Here is a 17,431-nt window from a genome sequence, read left to right on the forward strand (position 1 = left end):
GATATAGATAGACAACAGACAGACAGACAGAAAGGTAGATAGATAGATAGACTGAAAGATAGATAGGTAGATTGATAGATAGACGATAGACAGACAGATACGAAAATAAATTACCCTGAGTCTGTCAAGGTTACCGGAGCAAGATTTATAGTCAACATTTATATTCTCACTGCAAAGACTTTTAATTCTTATATCTTTGCCTGAATTAAAATATAGACGTGAAAAGGAACATTATTTGCCTTGTTAATGTATCTTCAAGGTCCCTAAGACGCCGTGGCCTGAATGTACAGCGTCTTGAAGATGGTAAGTTTTATTATTATTTTTTTTTTTTGGTGATGTCAACTTCAGGTGTGTCTTCATCCCATTTTCTTACCTGGACCTGAGAGAGAGAGAGAGAGAGAGAGAGAGAGAGAGAGAGAGAGAGAGAGAGAGAGAGAGAGAGAGAGAGAGAGGTTAAGAAATAGGATTAAAGCAAAAGTAGAAGTTGTTACGCTAGGTGAGGAACTAGGAGAGGGGTAAGATGGGGAAGAAGAGAGATTTATTACAGGAAGGAAGTAGGGAGGGATGATTAGGGTAGGGTACGGTATGATAGGGTGGAGGTGGAGTAGGGTAGGGTAGGGTAGGGTAGGTTGGGGTAGGGTAGGGTAAGGTAAGGTAGGTTGGGGTAGGGTAGGGTAAGGTAGGCTGAAAGGAAGAGCAGACATGAGAGAAGTTGCTAAGATGGTTGAGGAAACACGAGAGGGTTAAGGTGAGAGAGAGCGGAGACAGGATGCTGGAGAGAGGGAGGGAGGGGAGGAAAGGAGGGAGGGGAGGAAAGGAGGGAGGTGTGGTTAGGACGATATACTGAGAGAGAGAGAGAGTAAAAAAAAGAGAGGAGGAAGAAAGTTAATTAACCCCTTTGACTGCGAATCTTAGGGCTTCTCTCTGCTGATTAACCTTTTCTGGCGTCAACCATAAAAAAACGACACCAAACCTTAATAAACGTTTGAAAAAGTATACATACACCTTTTCCTGCTGAATAAAATCGTCTGAAGTAAGTGAGAATGAAGGGGGTAATGTTGACGAGGGAGGAGAAGGAGTGGGGTGACATCTAAAAGAAATTATGGGTAAGGAAAGGAGGAATATTAAAAATGAGTAAGAGAGACGTTATTTGAGATGTGCTAAGGGCGGGTAGAGTATTTGAGATGGGCTGGGAAGGCGTGAGAAGTTCTGAAAGACAAATGAAGATTGGGAAGAAGATGGTAACAGGAAGAAGAAGCTATGAAAAAGAAATAGTTATGTTACTTAAGGCTTGTTAAGGATGAGGAAGACAGTTTGAAATGCAGGAAGGAACAAGGCATGAGGAGAAGAGGAAGATGGTGCTACGAAGAAGGAAGGAAGTTTGAGGTGGATGAAAAGTGGGTGGAATTTTGGGAAACGAAAAATGGTATGAGTGGAAGAGGGTACTACAAGGAGAAGGAATGACCGAAAGATGTTGTAGGTGGGTTGAAGGTGGGAAAGGATGGGAGGGAAAGAGGATGCTAAGAGAGAGAGAGAGAGAGAGAGAGAGAGAGGGAGAGAGAGAGAGAAGGAAATTTGTTTAAGGTGGTCTGAGGGTGGAGATGATTTCCGAGAAGGGAGGGATAGAGATGGTAGGTAAGGAGAGTAATAAAAAAGAAGAGAGGAATCTAATTAAGGTGTGCATAAGATGGATAGGAGTTCTAAGAAGGGAGGGCAATTTGTGGGAGGCCATCATCATCATCATCATCATCATCATCATCATCATCATCATCATCATCATCATCACAACCTCTTTTCACAAGGAATGACGAGATGAGAGATTACAGAAAGCAATGAAAACAGAGGAAATTATACGGTTATTTTAGGTGTCTTAAGGATGAGTAGAATGTCTTAGAAGGAAGAGTGAGGAGGAGGAGGAGGATAATTAGAAGGAAAATAAAGTAGGATATTAAAAAATGGGGGATGGGGCGAGGGATGATGATGATGATGGAGAAGGAAGGATGGGAGATGAGAAGAAAATTATGGGAATCCTGGGGACGAGAAGAGAGAGAGGGAGAAGGTCTGAGAAGAGGGCAAGGATGTGGGAGGATGTGCAGGTGAGAGCGGAGAGGAGAGACAGACAGACAGACAAATAGATAGATAGATAGTTGATAGATAAATACAGACTAAAGATAAACTGAGTGTGGAAAAACGAATATTAGTTAAAAGTAAACAAAGTTGAGAAATGTGAGATTATTAGAGGGATAGCATGAGGCAGGTCAGGATAGGATGGAATAAGGATGGACCCAAAGAAGAGGGGTTGGGAGAGAAGGGAGGGGGAGAGAAGAGTGAGGGGAACGAGCAGGAGGGGAGGGAGAGGAGAGAAGAGGGAGGGAAAGGAGCAGCGGAGGGAGAGGAGAGAAAAGAGGGGAGGGGTGAGTCTGGCAGTGCGGGAGAGAGGTAGCGCCAAGAGAGAGGATGGGGAGGTGGGGAAGGAGGTGTCGAGGGGGGAGGGGTGTCTCTCTGCCCGTGTGTGTGTGTGTGTGTGTGTGTGTGTGTGTGTGTGTTGAGGGAGGCAGGGCAGCAGCTGGGAGAGTGAGACTGGTAGTGTTGTGTCGATTTTGTGCGAGGTGGGAGTGTGTGTCGCTCAGTGTTCACTCTCTCACACATACTCATTCCAGTAGCTCTCTCACACACTCACTCACTCCATGTCTCTCTCACACACTGACTCCCTCACTTTACACACGCACGCACATACACAGGCTCGATCTCTAGCCGCATTTTACACTTCTTAGTACTTAATTAATGGTACCCTTGTCCCAATTTCATAGTTCCACCTACCCCTATTGCCCATTAGAAGCGATTTATTCCCCATTAATATAATCGTATCCACTATTACCTATTATTTCCACGTACCCATTTAAACCCATTTATATTTATGATGCTGCCCATTTAGGAGTGTATTTTATTTAGATTTTTAATACTCTTTATAAATGGTTTAATGTTTTTACCTGGTCCTTTTAAATTTATTAGTTATTATTTTTTATCATTAGTTATTATTGTGGTACCTCTGACACGGTTTAATATATCCAAGTCTCCCTTTAAATTGGTATAATACTGTTTTCTTTGCACCATCTTAGAGTGTGTTGTGTTGTGTTGAGTTGTGCTGTGTTGTGTGTGTGTGTGTGTGTGTGTGTGTGTGTGTGTGTGTGTGTGTGTGTGTGTGTGTGATTAGCCCACCCTTAACACATGATACATACAGACTTATCCACCTTCTTTTTCACACACAAACACTTAAGAAGAAAATACGCAGTAAAAAGAATGACACAATAAAAACATTGAAAAAAGAAAACAGAATAGCTGCATAAGAACATTTTTTTTTTGCAACTCCTGTATCTCCTAACGCATTCCCAAGTGCTGTGTTTTTGTTTACGACTGTGTTTATATTTTCGCTCATGACGCGCTCAGTATAAAAATATAAACATTCCTCTTTAACGCACTAAAGAAAATAAGGGTAGAGGAACATAGAGGAAAAGCTACAGTAAATATCTGCGTAGCTCCTGTGGCCAATTTGTAAACATTCCGGAGTGTTTTGTTTTTGTTTACGTTCGTGTCTATGTTTACACTGTGACACGTGCTCCCTATACCCACCTGTGTGATCCACCTGCCCATCTACCTGTGTGATCTACCTGCCTGATTTACCCGCCCACCTGACCGATCCACTGCCTGCCCAATTTACCTGTCCACCTGCCCGTTCCACCTGTCCCGCAGCCCCCCCCCTCCACCGTTTGACCTGCCCCCCTGCCTGCGTGTGGATAGTGCCAATGAGGGTGAGTGAGGCTGTACAAGCGTAGAGGCAAACACTTCACCTTCCTGTGTTAAAAGCAAGCACACAGAACCACTCACAGTTATTTAGTTTTCATTTTTATTTATGTTTTCTTTCATCTGTCGTTCCTTCGTTCGCTCCTTCCTCCCTTCTTTTATTCCGATTTATTTGCTTATTTATCTACGTATTATTTGTCTTGTGAAAACTAGTGATGATGACAAGCATATGCCGTACTTAAGTTTATATGGTAATTTTGTCTCTCTCTGTGAAGCATATGCAGCCAAGTGCTAAAGGAGTTATGTTTGGTGAAAAACTGGTGACTCAAGCAAGCAAACGCCCGAAAAACACAAGCCTTTCTATTGGGGTGATTTTGTATCTTTAATCGTGAAATTAAAACCTTCGTGTGAGTGAAGCAAGCATAATTTCGTCACTTCGTCTGAGGATTTTTTCTTGTGTATAATTCATTGTATCGTTTAGTTTTATGTATAGCCCCAGTAAATCCCTTCACCACTCAAGGTCGTTCTTTAAATCAATACAAGTGTCTGGTAGCGGCGTGAATAAATTAGAAGGAAGCCACTCGAATTCCGGAGTTTATTTTCGTGAAGTGTAGTGACATTGGCAAGAAGACACCTTAGCTGCTTGTGTGGGGGAATCAAGCACACCCAGCCACTCTTTCTCGTAGTTTCGTGTGTTTGAGTGTAGAGTCCCCGGCAAACAGAAACCTTTTATATTTTCGTGTGTCTGAAGCAAGCGCACTCAGCCTCTCGCCTTCTCAGAGTGACGTGTTTTGAGTTGGGGAAAGTTTTATGTCAAGTGTGGTGTGTGCGAATAAAAGAAACTGTGTGTGTGTGTGTGTGTGTGTGTGTGTGTGTGTGTGTGTGTGTGTGTGTGTGTGAAACAAGCAAAGGCAACGACTCCCCTTTCAGAAAAAAAACGTACGTGTTGTGAAATGCAGTGTTGTGGGTCCTAGGTCACGATTGTTTTGGTATTGCGAGTGGTCTTCGTGATTTTTCCTTTTTTTTCACTTTCTTTTTGGCACCAGATCTATTTGCGTTAAAATCTCTACTCATTGAAAGGGAGAAAAAGACGGCACAAGGGAGGAGAGAAGAGGGGAAAGGACAGGAGGGAGGAGAAAGATAGTAGCGGGCAAAAAGAAGAGATGAGAGATTAGAGAGAAGTGACTGGAGAAGAGAGCAGGGATGGAGGGAGAAGACAGGAGAGAACAGGAGGAAGGATTGATAAGAAAAGAGAGAGAAGGGGAGAAAGAGGAGAGGAGAGAGAGAAAGAGCAGAAGAGAGGGATGAGAGAGGAGAGAGAAGAGGCGGAGGGAGGGAGGAGAGGAGAGAAGAGGGAGGGAGGGAGGGAGGGACGGCATTCCTGGTCAGAGGGTCAGGCTGCCTCTCTTTCTTCCCGACGGTGCCACTCTGACCCACAGCATTTCTACCACACCACCACACCACACCACACCACACCACAGGACCACACCACACCACACCACACCACAATACCACACCACACCAAACCACATCTCACACCTCCACCACAACTACCACTCATTTGTGCTGTATTGCTGTCAACTGTTGCTGGTAGATGCTGTTATATGCCACACTGACTAAGCTGACTCCACCGCCACCTCAGCCGCTGTTCTTCCCTGCTGAATATCCCTGACTGACGCTGTTTTGTGCTGCTGTTCTTGTCTCACTCCGGCGGCCAAGATATCTACCCAAGTTGACTCCAAGGTCGCATCAATAACTCCCTTTCTGTGCTGATTTTGCCACTACTTCTGCTGTTTGCGCCGACCTGATATCGAATCCTTTACGTTTTACCTCAAATTATCTTCCAGTCGACGATACTATTACTTAAACTTCTTGATCGTAACTCCCGTACGTGAAGAAATATATCAGAGGCTTCATTAGGCCAAAAACAGCAACATAACCAGCTTTTGTTTCTGCTGTGATGAACTTTGCGTCTTGAAGATAAACGCGACTCAAGGAAGCGACTATCAGTGCCTCCCCGCACACGTCACTTCCGGAACGAATACGATACTGTGATGTACTCATTGGCCGTGGAGTAGTATTATCCTTGTACACACGAGCAATATTACAACCTTGGTCTTTACATTCTGAAAGTGGACGAAAGTGTAGATGATCCATTACGACAGGTGGAAATGCAGGGAAAGAGACACAGGTTATAGTTTTAATTCCCATCGTCATTTACCTATTTTTTTTTTTTATGCCTCTTGAGATAGCTTTTGTTTTTGTCAAGGGTGCAGTCTTACCCTTGGGCCTAAAAATCTGTACCCTTTGTCACCAGCAGGGATGTAGGTAAGGCTGCCATTAATGTCTAGTTCTTGTCTCTAGGTCGTATCGTTATTTATTTATTTGTGGTTCTTTGAGGCTGTGTTTTTATCATTTTTTTTCCTTCTCTGTGGGACTGAAAAAATCTGTATCTTTAATCACCCCCTGAAACTCCGATAAAATTGCCAGGACCACCCCTACCTGTATCAGCAGTTTCCATCCTTGTTATATTCTGTCTTTTAGTGTCGTCATCATCGTTATCATTTGCCTCTTAGCTTTCCATCCTCGTTATTACCTGTCTCCTCCATCCTCGTTATCTTCTGTCTCTTAGTGTTTGCATCTTCGTTATCTTCTGTCTCTCTCATCCTCGTCATCTCCTGTCTACTTGTGCTTCCATCTTCCTTCCGTATTTTCGTTACAGTGACACATTATGCTATACTCCATTTATTCTCACTTGGCCTAAAATCGCTCTCTCTCCATCTTGTATGCTGAGTTGTAACAGTGGGTTAATACTAGAATACGATGCTAGTCACGAAGAAGTGCAATGGAAATGATGTAAAGCCACTGAATGCTGAGTTGTAATGGCAGATCAGTTCAAGAATACGGTACCAGTCACGAAGAAGTGCTATAGAAAGAGTGTAGAGCCGTTGAGTGCAGATTTATAACAGTACATGAGTATTAGAATATGGTGCTAGTCACGAAGAAGTGCTATGGAAAGGATGTAGACTGTAGAGCCATAGAATATTCTTTTCCTTTCAATCAGGTACGTGAGTAAATGCTACGAGAGGACGAAAAATTCTGAACCAAGTTAAGATGAAGGAACTATAGTGAGCGAACAATGTGAATCTTACGACTGATGTTATAAGAAATTTACGAATTATTAACCGCACTTTTTACGAAAATTTACGAACTGTTAACTTTTTTCCTTTTTTTTTTGTATTTTTTTTATTTTACGATCCGTGCTGTAGGGAAGCTTGGACAGTAGGCACCTTATGTAAGAGAGAGCCAACCCCCTGAAGCTGAAGGAAATCGTCTGGAGGTAGCAGGAGGAGAAAATAAAAGGACTTAAAGACTGAATGGAGATTTTTACACTGCTGAAAGACTGAAGGGGGATTTTTTGTAACCCCCTGACCACGAGAACCCACCTCCTGAAGCTGAATAAAATCGTCTGGAGGTAGGAAGAAGAAATTTAGAAGACACAGCGTTGAAAGACTGAAAGGAGATTTACTTGTCACCATATCACTGAATCCTCACCCTCTTGAAGCTGAGGGAAACCGTCTGGATGTAGATGGAGGAGGATATTAGACGTCTTAGTGTTGAATAAAATCGTCTGGAGGCAGGAAACATTGAGACAAGAAATACCTACAGTGCTGGACGATTTATAAGGGGATTGCCCGTAATCTTATCCCTGAGAGTGGCCACCGTCTTGAAGAAAATCGTCTGAGGTTAGGAAGACGATTATAAGAGCTTACGATTTTTCTTTCTGTGTTGGCAGTATATAGCCTCAACCAGACCCTTAACTACCACATCTACCACAGTCAAGACCTGTCCCAACCACCACAGTCAGTAGCTATTATTTCCCACCACAACTACCACATTCAAGACCTACCACTACTGCCACAACGACCACAGTCGAGACCTGCCATTACTACCACAACCACCACAGTCAAGACCTACCACTCCTACCACAACTACCACACCCAGGACATACCATTCCTACCACAACTACCACATTCAGGACTTACCACCACTACCACAACTACCACATTCAAGACCTACCACTACTACTATAGTCACCACGACTACCAGGACCTACCCAACTATCACAGTCAAGACCTACCATTACTACCACAACTACCACAACTGCTAAGACCTACCACAACTACCACTACCAAGAATTTAACCACTGGCCAACCACATACCTTACGTACCAGGACCTACCACAGCTACTGTCACTACCACAACTACTACCACTACTACTACCAAGAGCTACCACAACTACCACCATTACCACGACCTACCACAATCCAAGATGGGTCGTAGGAAACACAGATCACAGTCGAAGAAGGTAAGTAGAGAGAGAGAGAGAGAGAGAGAGAGAGAGAGAGAGAGAGAGAGAGAGAGAGAGAGAGAGAGAGAGAGGGAGGGAGGGAGAGAGAGAGAGAGAGAGGGGGAATGAAGAACAGAAAAAGAAGCTAAGATTGGTGTGTGTGTGTGTGTGTGTGTGTGTGTGAGAGAGAGAGAGAGAGAGAGAGAGAGAGAGAGAGAGAGAGAGAACACGAGGTATGCGTTGAGGTCGGAAGTTAGGTATTTACAAAGAAAAAGTAAATAAAAAACGAAGGATAAAAAACACAACGAAACTAAAAAAAAAACACGTAATTAAAACACAAAGTAATTAAATAAAACAGCAAAATAAAGAACGAAATCAATGAAACAGAACGAAGGTAAAAGAAAAAAAAAAACAGACGAAGAATGAGGAAGGGAGCAGCGAAATTCGAGGAGAGAGAGAGAGAGAGAGAGAGAGAGAGAGAGAGAGAGAGAGAGAGAGAGAGAGAGAATTAGTGTACTCAAAATAATCACTAAATAATGTAGGGGAGAGGAGGCCATTTGAGTGTATGTGAGTGTAGGTATATTTAGGCTGCTTACTGGCTAATTTTATGGCTCTCTCCCTCCCTCCCTCCCTCCCTCCCTCCCTCCCTCCCTCCCTCCCTCCCTCCCTCCCTCTCTCTCTCTCTCTCTCTCTCTCTCTCTCTCTCTCTCTGATTCAACACAACTCTTTACCCCCTTTATCTAATCCTTCTCTGGACAAAGCTAGGCAGCCCATTCCCTAATTCCCACCAGTCCTGTGACACACCTACACCTGCCACCACTTGGGCACTAATACCGGCAACAGGCCCTCTACACCGGGATATACCGGGCCATACCATTCAGGAGCCCTTTGATGGTATTAGCCGTGGTATTTTTATGACTTGTCGGAAGAGTAAGGAAGAGTGGTATGGCGAAATCTGTGTCTGTGTGTGTGTGTGTGTGTGTGTGTGTGTGTGAGAGAGAGAGAGAGAGAGAGAGAGAGAGAGAGAGAGAGAGAGAGAGAGAGAGAGAGAGAGAGAGACTGAAGGTACAAAGGAATGAGAATGAAAGAATAAAACAAGTGTGAGATGAAATTAGAGAGGAGGAAGCAAAAGTGAGCGAGCGTGTGACAGTGAGAGAGGTGACGATGAAAAGATAAATCAGTGAGAGAGTGGGTGGCGTTGCAATTAGAGCACTTAATAATTTTTGTCTGCAGTCAGGCTAATGGTTCTCTCTCTCTCTCTCTCTCTCTCTCTTTTGCCTCTCCTTCTACCATTCTTTCATTTCTCCTTCACCCCATTTCTTATTTTCCCTCCCCTATTCTTCTCATTCCTCCTCCTCCTCCTTTTTCTCTTCCTCCCCTCTTCCCTTCTCCCCCCTCACCCCTCTCATCCCCCACCCTTTCCCTTCACCCCTTCCTCCCCTCCGCTCCCTCTCCCTCTCCCTTCCTTCTCTCAGCCCCTCCTATCTCCCCTCCCCCTTCCCTTTCCTCCTCCTCCTATCTCCCCTCCCCCTTCCCTTTCCTCCTCTTCCTCCTCCTCCTCCTCCTATCTCCCCTCCCCCTTCCCTTTCCTCCTCCTCCTCCTCCTCCTCCTCCTCCTGGTTCCGTCTGGGGTCTCAGGCCGGAGCAGGTTAATTTCCCCGGTAACTCAATACCCAACCTTGAGACGTGAGAAAGAGAGAGAGAGAGAGAGAGAGAGAGAGAGAGAGAGAGAGAGAGAGAGAGAGAGAGAGAGAATGTTGAGTAAGGAGGAAACTATGAATAAAAACAATGAAAAGAAAATATAGATGCATGGAGGAGGAGGAGGAGGAGAAAGAAGGAATAAGAACATAAGAACATAAGAAGAGAGGATAACTGCAGTAGGCCGGTTGGCCCATGCTAGGCAGCTCCTAGAAGAGTAACTGAACTACTAGAATGAGATAAGGATAGCAAAGAAGAAGGCTCTCCCCCGCCCTCCAAACCCTCCAGCCGAAGCCGGCAGGAAAAAGTCAGAAAGAACACCACGCCGTATAGAAAAACTGGCGTGGACATTTTACAGGAAAGTGTGAAAGGAGAATAGAGACTATCATAGTGTAACCTGAAAAGAAAATTTATTTTTGAATTAGTATTGGTTATAATATTTTCTTTATTCTATATCCACCCCTTATTTGTCATATGCTTATCTAGCCTATGCTTGAAACTCTCAATGGAAGAGGCAGCAACTACTTTACTAGGTAGCTTATTCCATTCGTCTACTACTCTATTACCAAACCAATTTCTACCGATTTCCTTTCTGAAACGGAATTTTTCTAGTTTGAAACCATTATTTCTAGTTCTATCCTGTATGCTCACTTTAAGTACCTTGCTAATATCTCCCTTATTTATACCATTCATCCACTTAAAAACCTCAATTAAGTCTCCCCTTACTCTACGCCTCTCTAGCGAATGCAGATTTAGTCTTTTCAGTCTGTCTTCATATGACAGGTTCCGGACGTCATGTATCATTTTAGTCATTCTTCTCTGTACATTTTCTAACGAATTAATATCCATTCTATAGTAAGGACACCAAAATTGTACTGCGTAGTCTAAATGTGGCCTTACTAATGCTAGATAAAGTTTCAGTATTACTTTAGATGATCTATTGCTCACGCTTCTCGAAATAAATCCTAGGACCCTATTTGCTTTATTTCTCGCATTAATGCACTGTTGCCTAGGTTTAAGGTCGTTACTAATCATAACTCCTAGATCTCTCTCGCATTCCGATTTGCTAATTTCTTTGTTATCTAAGCTGTATTTAGTATCTCCAATGGTCTTGCCTACGTTAAGTACTTTACATTTTTCAACGTTAAATTCCATTTGCCAAGTTTTAGACCATTTGGACAATGTATCGAGGTCTTTTTGTAAGTAATGGCAATCGTCAGTCGAGTTAATGATACGCCCTATTTTTGTATCGTCGGCAAATTTGCTGATTCTGCTATTGACTCCTAAGTCTAGATCATTTATATATATGATAAATAATAAGGGACCGAGTACTGAACCCTGTGGTACACCGCTAGTTACTAATCCCCAGTCCGACTTAGTTCCATTTATTAATACTCTCTGCTTTCGTCCTTTCAGCCAGGATTCTATCCATTTTAAGATATCGCCGTCTATACCGTGTGCTCGAACCTTTCTAACTAACCTTTCGTGTGGGACTCTATCAAAAGCTTTACTAAAGTCCAGATAAATAACATCGTAAGCTTTATCGCTATCTACTGCCTCATAGACCTCCGAGTAGAATGACAACAAATTTGTGAGGCAGGATCGTCCTTGCCTGAATCCGTGCTGACTTTCGTTTATAAGATTAAATCTTTCTAAGTGTTCTCTAATCTTATTTGCCAAAATTGACTCTAACATTTTTCCTACTATTGACGTTAGACTTATCGGACGATAATTCGACGCAGCTGATTTATCACCCTTTTTAAAGATGGGCACTACGTTTGCGGTTTTCCACGCCTCTGGAACTTCTCCTGAACTTAAAGAGTCATTAAATAACGTTAAAAGTGGCTGACATAATTCTTCTTTGGTTTCTTTTATAATTTTTGCATATATATCGTCCGGACCTGGCGATTTTTGAGGTTTTAACTTGTTAATTTCTTTCAATACGTCCTCCTTACTAATGGTTATTTTACTAAGAATATTTTCCGTATTCTCATGGTAAATATTTGCTGCTTGAGGACCAGGCTTAGATTTTCCTTGGTGAATACTGATATGAAATAATTATTTAGGATGGAGCACATTTCTTTATCTTCACTGGTAATGTCACCTGATTCTGTTCTGAGTGGTCCTATCCTATCTTTATTTTTCGTTCGGTACATTTGATAAAAACCCTTGGGGCTTACTTTTGATTCACTTGCAACCTTAATTTCATAACTTCTCTTTGCTTTTCTTATCTCCCTCTTTACTTCTTTATTTAAAATTGTGTACCGGTTACGTAAGTGTTCCTCTCCACGTTTTATTTTTCTATATATTCCTTTCCTTTGGCCTATGAGAGATTTTAATCTGTTGTTTAACCATCTTGGTTCTGAATTGTTAGTTCTAAACGGTTTTGAAGGAATATATCTATCTTGGCCTCCGTATATTATATTTATTAACTCGTTATACTTCTCACTGGTCGAACGTCTGTTTGGTACTGGAGCTGAGTTAATTTCCGTCACCTGGACTACATTCCTATCTACCACCTCCCCTCACAGACACCTGACGGACGTCCCCACGTGCTTCCTGCGCCTGACCTATGACCTGGGGATCCCCACTAACCTGACATTCCCTCAAATAGCTAATCTCCCTGTGGAATACCGTTCGGAAATAAGCTCTTAAGCCATCGAAATCTCCTAGACGAAAATTAGGAACGGTGGAGGTATTTTCAGTGGAACAGACATCCCAAATAAATTTGAACTTAATTTCTTCATGATCGCTATTACCAAGTCGTCCACCAACCTCTATATCGCTAATGATATTTTCTTTATTAGCTAAAACCAAATCTAGTATATTATTACCTCTGGTGGGCTCCCTGATATACTGATAAAGGAAATTATCCTGTACTACCTCTAGAAATTCCTCTGACTCTGCATCTCCTGTCTGATTTCTCCAATCTATCCTTGGCAGATTAAGGTCCCCAACAATTATTACTAAGCTGGACTGTGATGCTTTCCTAATTTCCTCCCAGAGGTATTTACTATCAGCTCTACTTAATTTTGGAGATCTGTAAATTGCTCCTAAGACTAATTTCTCCCTATTGTTACTAATTTCAACCCAGACACTTTCTGTGTCCCTATTTACTTTAATGTCTGCTTTATTGTAACAGTTTAATGAATCCTTTACATAAATAGCTACCCCTCCCCCTTTCTTCCCTGACGGTTTGACACAAAAATATTATAGCCTTTTATCTGATATTCTGCTAAAAATTCTCGAGTGTCTGTATTCATCCAAGTTTCACTAATAACGGCAATGTCTATTTTCTCTGTACAAATTAAAGCCCTCAGTTCATCCATTTTATTACGTAAACTCCGGCTGTTTGTGTAGTACACTTTCAGATTATTACGAGTAGTTATGCCTTTACCTTGGCATTTACTGTTATTTATTTTATTACTAACTGGGAAACTCTTTACTTTACTAATATAACAATTTTTTGTACTATCGCTTATCGCCCTTCTATCATCGCTTGTTCTATCATCTATCATCGCCTGCTCAATTTGAGGTGCCTGAGTGGATGTATCTACACTATTGGTTGAACTTTTGTTCTTAATTTTGCAAGTATCGATGCATCTATCCAAACATGGTAATAATGATTTCTGACTGTAGTTGCTGCATCTTCCTGTACACCTACTTCTCAATCTCGAAAAAATCCCTCCAACTCCCTATCTATCATTCCAGCTAAAACAGTAACTCCTTGCCTGCTAAGATGAGTCCCATCCCAACTATACAAGGCACTTCGTCCATAAAACCGGTCCCAGCTGTCTATGAAAGGTATTGCATTATCTTTGCAATACCTTTCAAGGCGGCAATTAAACCCTATTGCCCTGCTCAACCATTCCCTTCCAACCCGCCACCTTGGTAAAACACCAAGCACTACAGGGGTTCCTCCCCTCTCCCTAACCTTTTCTAACATCAACTTGTACCTTTTCCACAGTACCTCACTCTTACGGCTACTAATATCATTGCCTCCTACACTGAGGCACACAGTGGGTTTGTCACCACTTTCCTTTACGATATTTGAAATTTTATCTACCACATTAGCCACCCTGGCCCCTGGAAGACACACATGTTTAGCGAGTGGAGTATACATGGCCCTGTTCAGATATCTCACCTGGGAGTCTCCAACAACAACAACATTTTTCTTACCTTTCTTGTTCTGTTTATACTTACCTGTACTGGAAGTTCTCTCACCGTCCTTCTCCTCTACTTCCCTCTCTGCCTTCCCTTCACATTCGTCCCGTAGTGTGTCGAATGTATTAGTTGTCTTAATTTCCGTTTGCTTTTTAAGAGTGAACTTCGTTGCACCCTTGTTAACAAGTGTCCAACCTTCAGCCTTTTTCACTTTCTCCTCCAACATCTCCTCCAACAATTCCCTCATTTGTGCCTTCTCCTGCCTGAGAATTTGTACCTCCCGCTTCAGTTCGAGAAGTTCCTCCTTTAATTCAAGGTAGTCCTTTTCAGTACCTGCAGTGGGGACACAGCTCTCTGCCGAGGAAGCCATTACGCACTAGTTCACACAAGGTAGCACACACTATCACGGGTCACTACGGGTCACCACAACACACACACTCACGGATCACTAGCACAGCACTATCGCTGATCACTACAACACACTAACACAACCACTATCACAGATCACTAAAGCACACTAGCACAACACTACCACAGGTCTCTAGCACGTCTCTCTCCATCCATCCATCCGTCTATATCTTTCCATCTATCTATCCGTCTATTTATCTATCTATCTATCAAACCTCTCAGCAATGTACACGAATAAGTTCCAGTTTTAGGACAAGGCAGAATGAAAAGGGTGTATTTTTATTTATCGAATTACGTCACAAGGACATGCTATACTTCTTTCACCTTAACTTGGCCCAGATTTTCGTCCTTTTGCCGCTCATTTCACGTACCTCAGCGTCACAGTAAGATAATGCTACGGTTCGACTATACATCGTTTCCATAGCACTTCTTCGTGACTAGCATCATATTCCAGTGCTACTCTTGTTATAACTCATCATTCAAGATGGAGAGGTGGTGATAGGAAAAATGATGATGATGATGATGATATTGATGATGATGATGATAGAGGTGGTGATGAGATAGAGCTGGAGAAGGAAGGAAGGAGGGAGGGAGGGAAGGAAGGAAGGAATGAGGGAGTGAGGGAAGGAAGAAAGGAATGATGACGATGGTGATGATGATGACAATAATGATGATGACGAATATGTTGATGTTGATGATGATGATGGGAAAGAAAATCAGGAAGACTAAAAATAAAAACGATAAAGAAATTAATAGGAAAGAGTAAGAAAGAGAGGAAATATAAATAATGTATAAAGTTTGGATAGCCCCGACTTGGAGGGGGAGGAGGAAGAGGGAGAAGGGGGAGGGTGGGGGAGGTCTCAGGAACTGCCTACACGTCTCCTAATTGGGGTGAGTGAGGGAGGGGGAGGAATTTGGAGAGAGAGAGACAGAGAGAAGGAGAGAGAGAGAGAGGTGAGGGGAAAGAAACAAAGGATATACATTGTGTGTGTGTGTATGTGTGTGTGTGTGTGTGTGTGTGTGTGTGTGTGTGTGTGTGTGTGTGTGTGTATCACGTAGGATAACTGTTGAGCCTATTGTCAGACGCATAAAAAAAATCTATATATTCGTCTATATACCTTTATCAACCAGTTTATCTATCTGTCTGTCTATCTATCTGTTTTCCTATAGAGCTGTCCATCCATCTATCCGTCTATCCGTGTAGGCTATCTAATCTATCAGTCTGTGTCTATCTATCTATCCGTCTCTATTTATCTAGGCTGTGTATTTACGTTTCTGTCTGTTAATCCATCTATCTGTCTCTCTCTCTCCATCCATCCATCCGTCTATATCTTTCCATCTATCTATCCGTCTATTTATCTATCTATCTATCAAACCTCTCAGCAATGTACACGAATAAGTTTCAGACATCATAAGGACAAGCTATAGTTCTCTCACCTTAACTTGGCCCAGATTTTCGTCCTTTTGCATCTCATTTCACGTACCTCAGCGTCACAGTAAGATAATGCTACGGTTCGACTATACATCGTTTCCATAGCACTTCTTCGTGACTAGCATCATATTCCAGTGCTACTCTTGTTATAACTCATCATTCAAGATGGAGAGGTGGCAATTTTAGGCCAAGTTAGAGTAAAAGGAGTATAGTAGGACACACGTGTGCTTTTTGTATTTCACCTGACATTGACCCCTGACCCCTCCCAGGTTAATTGATGGCCAGGTGTAGTCAGATTGGAGAGTGGTGTGACTATAGTTGATTTGTATATCATCTTAGAAGCTGAGTCAGTCTCCCAGTTAAATATGAAGTTGGTTTGGTAGAACTCACTGAACTGTAGTTACAGTATGGGTCTCCTTGGTTACTAGGCAAATGAAAGTAAATGCTCTGTAGTTACCAAGGAGACGCATTATCACCTCGCAACAAAGCTGATCTCCCTGTCAGACAACCACTCTAGCACAAAATAGAGGCAGCAGACACTTAGGAATTCCTAATGTATATTTTCTGAGCGAGTCAGTCCCAGTCTTGCCAACAAATCCCTTACAACAACTTCAGAGAGTGGATCCTGAAATCTTTGCCAAGAAAAAAGATGCTTGTGTGTGTGTATATATATATATATATATATATATATATATATATATATATATATATATATATATATATATATCGCGTGGCTTATTTTGAGGCGAAACTGTAAAAAAAAGATTTTAAATTATTATTATTATTATTATTATCAGTAGTAGTAGTAGTTGTTGTAGTAAGTGTATCATTATATTGCTAGATCCTACCCATCAGAGAGAAGCACAGTGTAGTTTTGATGGTGATGATTTTTTTTTTAATTTCGATAACGTTACTTGAATTTGTTGTGGGAGTTTGACCAGGTATAGAGTGTTCCGTGGGAGGAGGAAGAGGCTACTGATAATAAACTTGAATATGTGGAAGATTAGGGCGGTGTCTGGGTGGATTGGATGAGGGCTGGGGGAGGGGGAGACCTGTGCGAAACGGCTTACACTGCTGAGAGAGAGAGAGAGAGAGAGAGAGAGAGAGATAGACAGACAGACAGAGAAAGAGAGAGAGAGAGAGAGAGTGGGGGGGGAAGGGTACAAAGAGAAAGGGCGAGGGGAAACTTTACGAGGGGAGAGGATGTTAAGAGGACAGGATGTAAGGGGAAAGGGTATGAAAGTGTGTGTGTGTGTGTGTGTGTGTGTGTGTGTGTGTGTGTGTGTGTGTGTGTGTGTGTGTGTGAGAGAGAGAGAGAGAGAGAATAATAAAGATGCTTAGTGGATGTGTGTGTGTGTGTGTGTGTGTGTGTGTGTGTGTGTGTGTGTGTGTGTGTGTGTGTGTGTAGAAATAGGGTGTGTGGAGAGAGACAGGGATGGAGAGGAGAGGAGAGGGAATGAAGGAATAGAGGGCAGGAGAGAGTAGTGTAAGGAGAACGAATGGTATGGTCAACTCTGGAACTGTCCCCTTCGATCTGTGCTTCCTTCTGCCTATGACCTCCAGTCCTCTAAATTTAA

At 42.5% G+C, this 17,431-nt stretch overlaps 1 protein-coding gene across 2 annotated transcripts in view; it reads left to right on the forward strand.

Moving 5' to 3' along the window:
- The first annotated feature begins 3,767 nt into the window (after positions 1-3,767).
- The window catches only part of LOC145395065 (uncharacterized), a 226,630-nt gene continuing 212,966 nt past the window's right edge, over positions 3,768-17,431 (forward strand). For both annotated transcript variants that reach the window (XM_080268826.1, XM_080268827.1), the window contains exon 1: positions 3,768-3,809. In XM_080268826.1, the coding sequence (XP_080124952.1) occupies positions 3,804-3,809 (6 nt within the window). In that variant the 5' untranslated portion in view covers positions 3,768-3,803. The remainder of the gene's footprint in view (positions 3,810-17,431) is intronic.

Source organism: Coenobita brevimanus, chromosome 29 (genome assembly GCF_032717465.1).
Source record: "Coenobita brevimanus isolate Jiangsu-jjx chromosome 29, ASM3271746v2, whole genome shotgun sequence".
Lineage (NCBI taxonomy): Eukaryota > Metazoa > Arthropoda > Malacostraca > Decapoda > Coenobitidae > Coenobita > Coenobita brevimanus.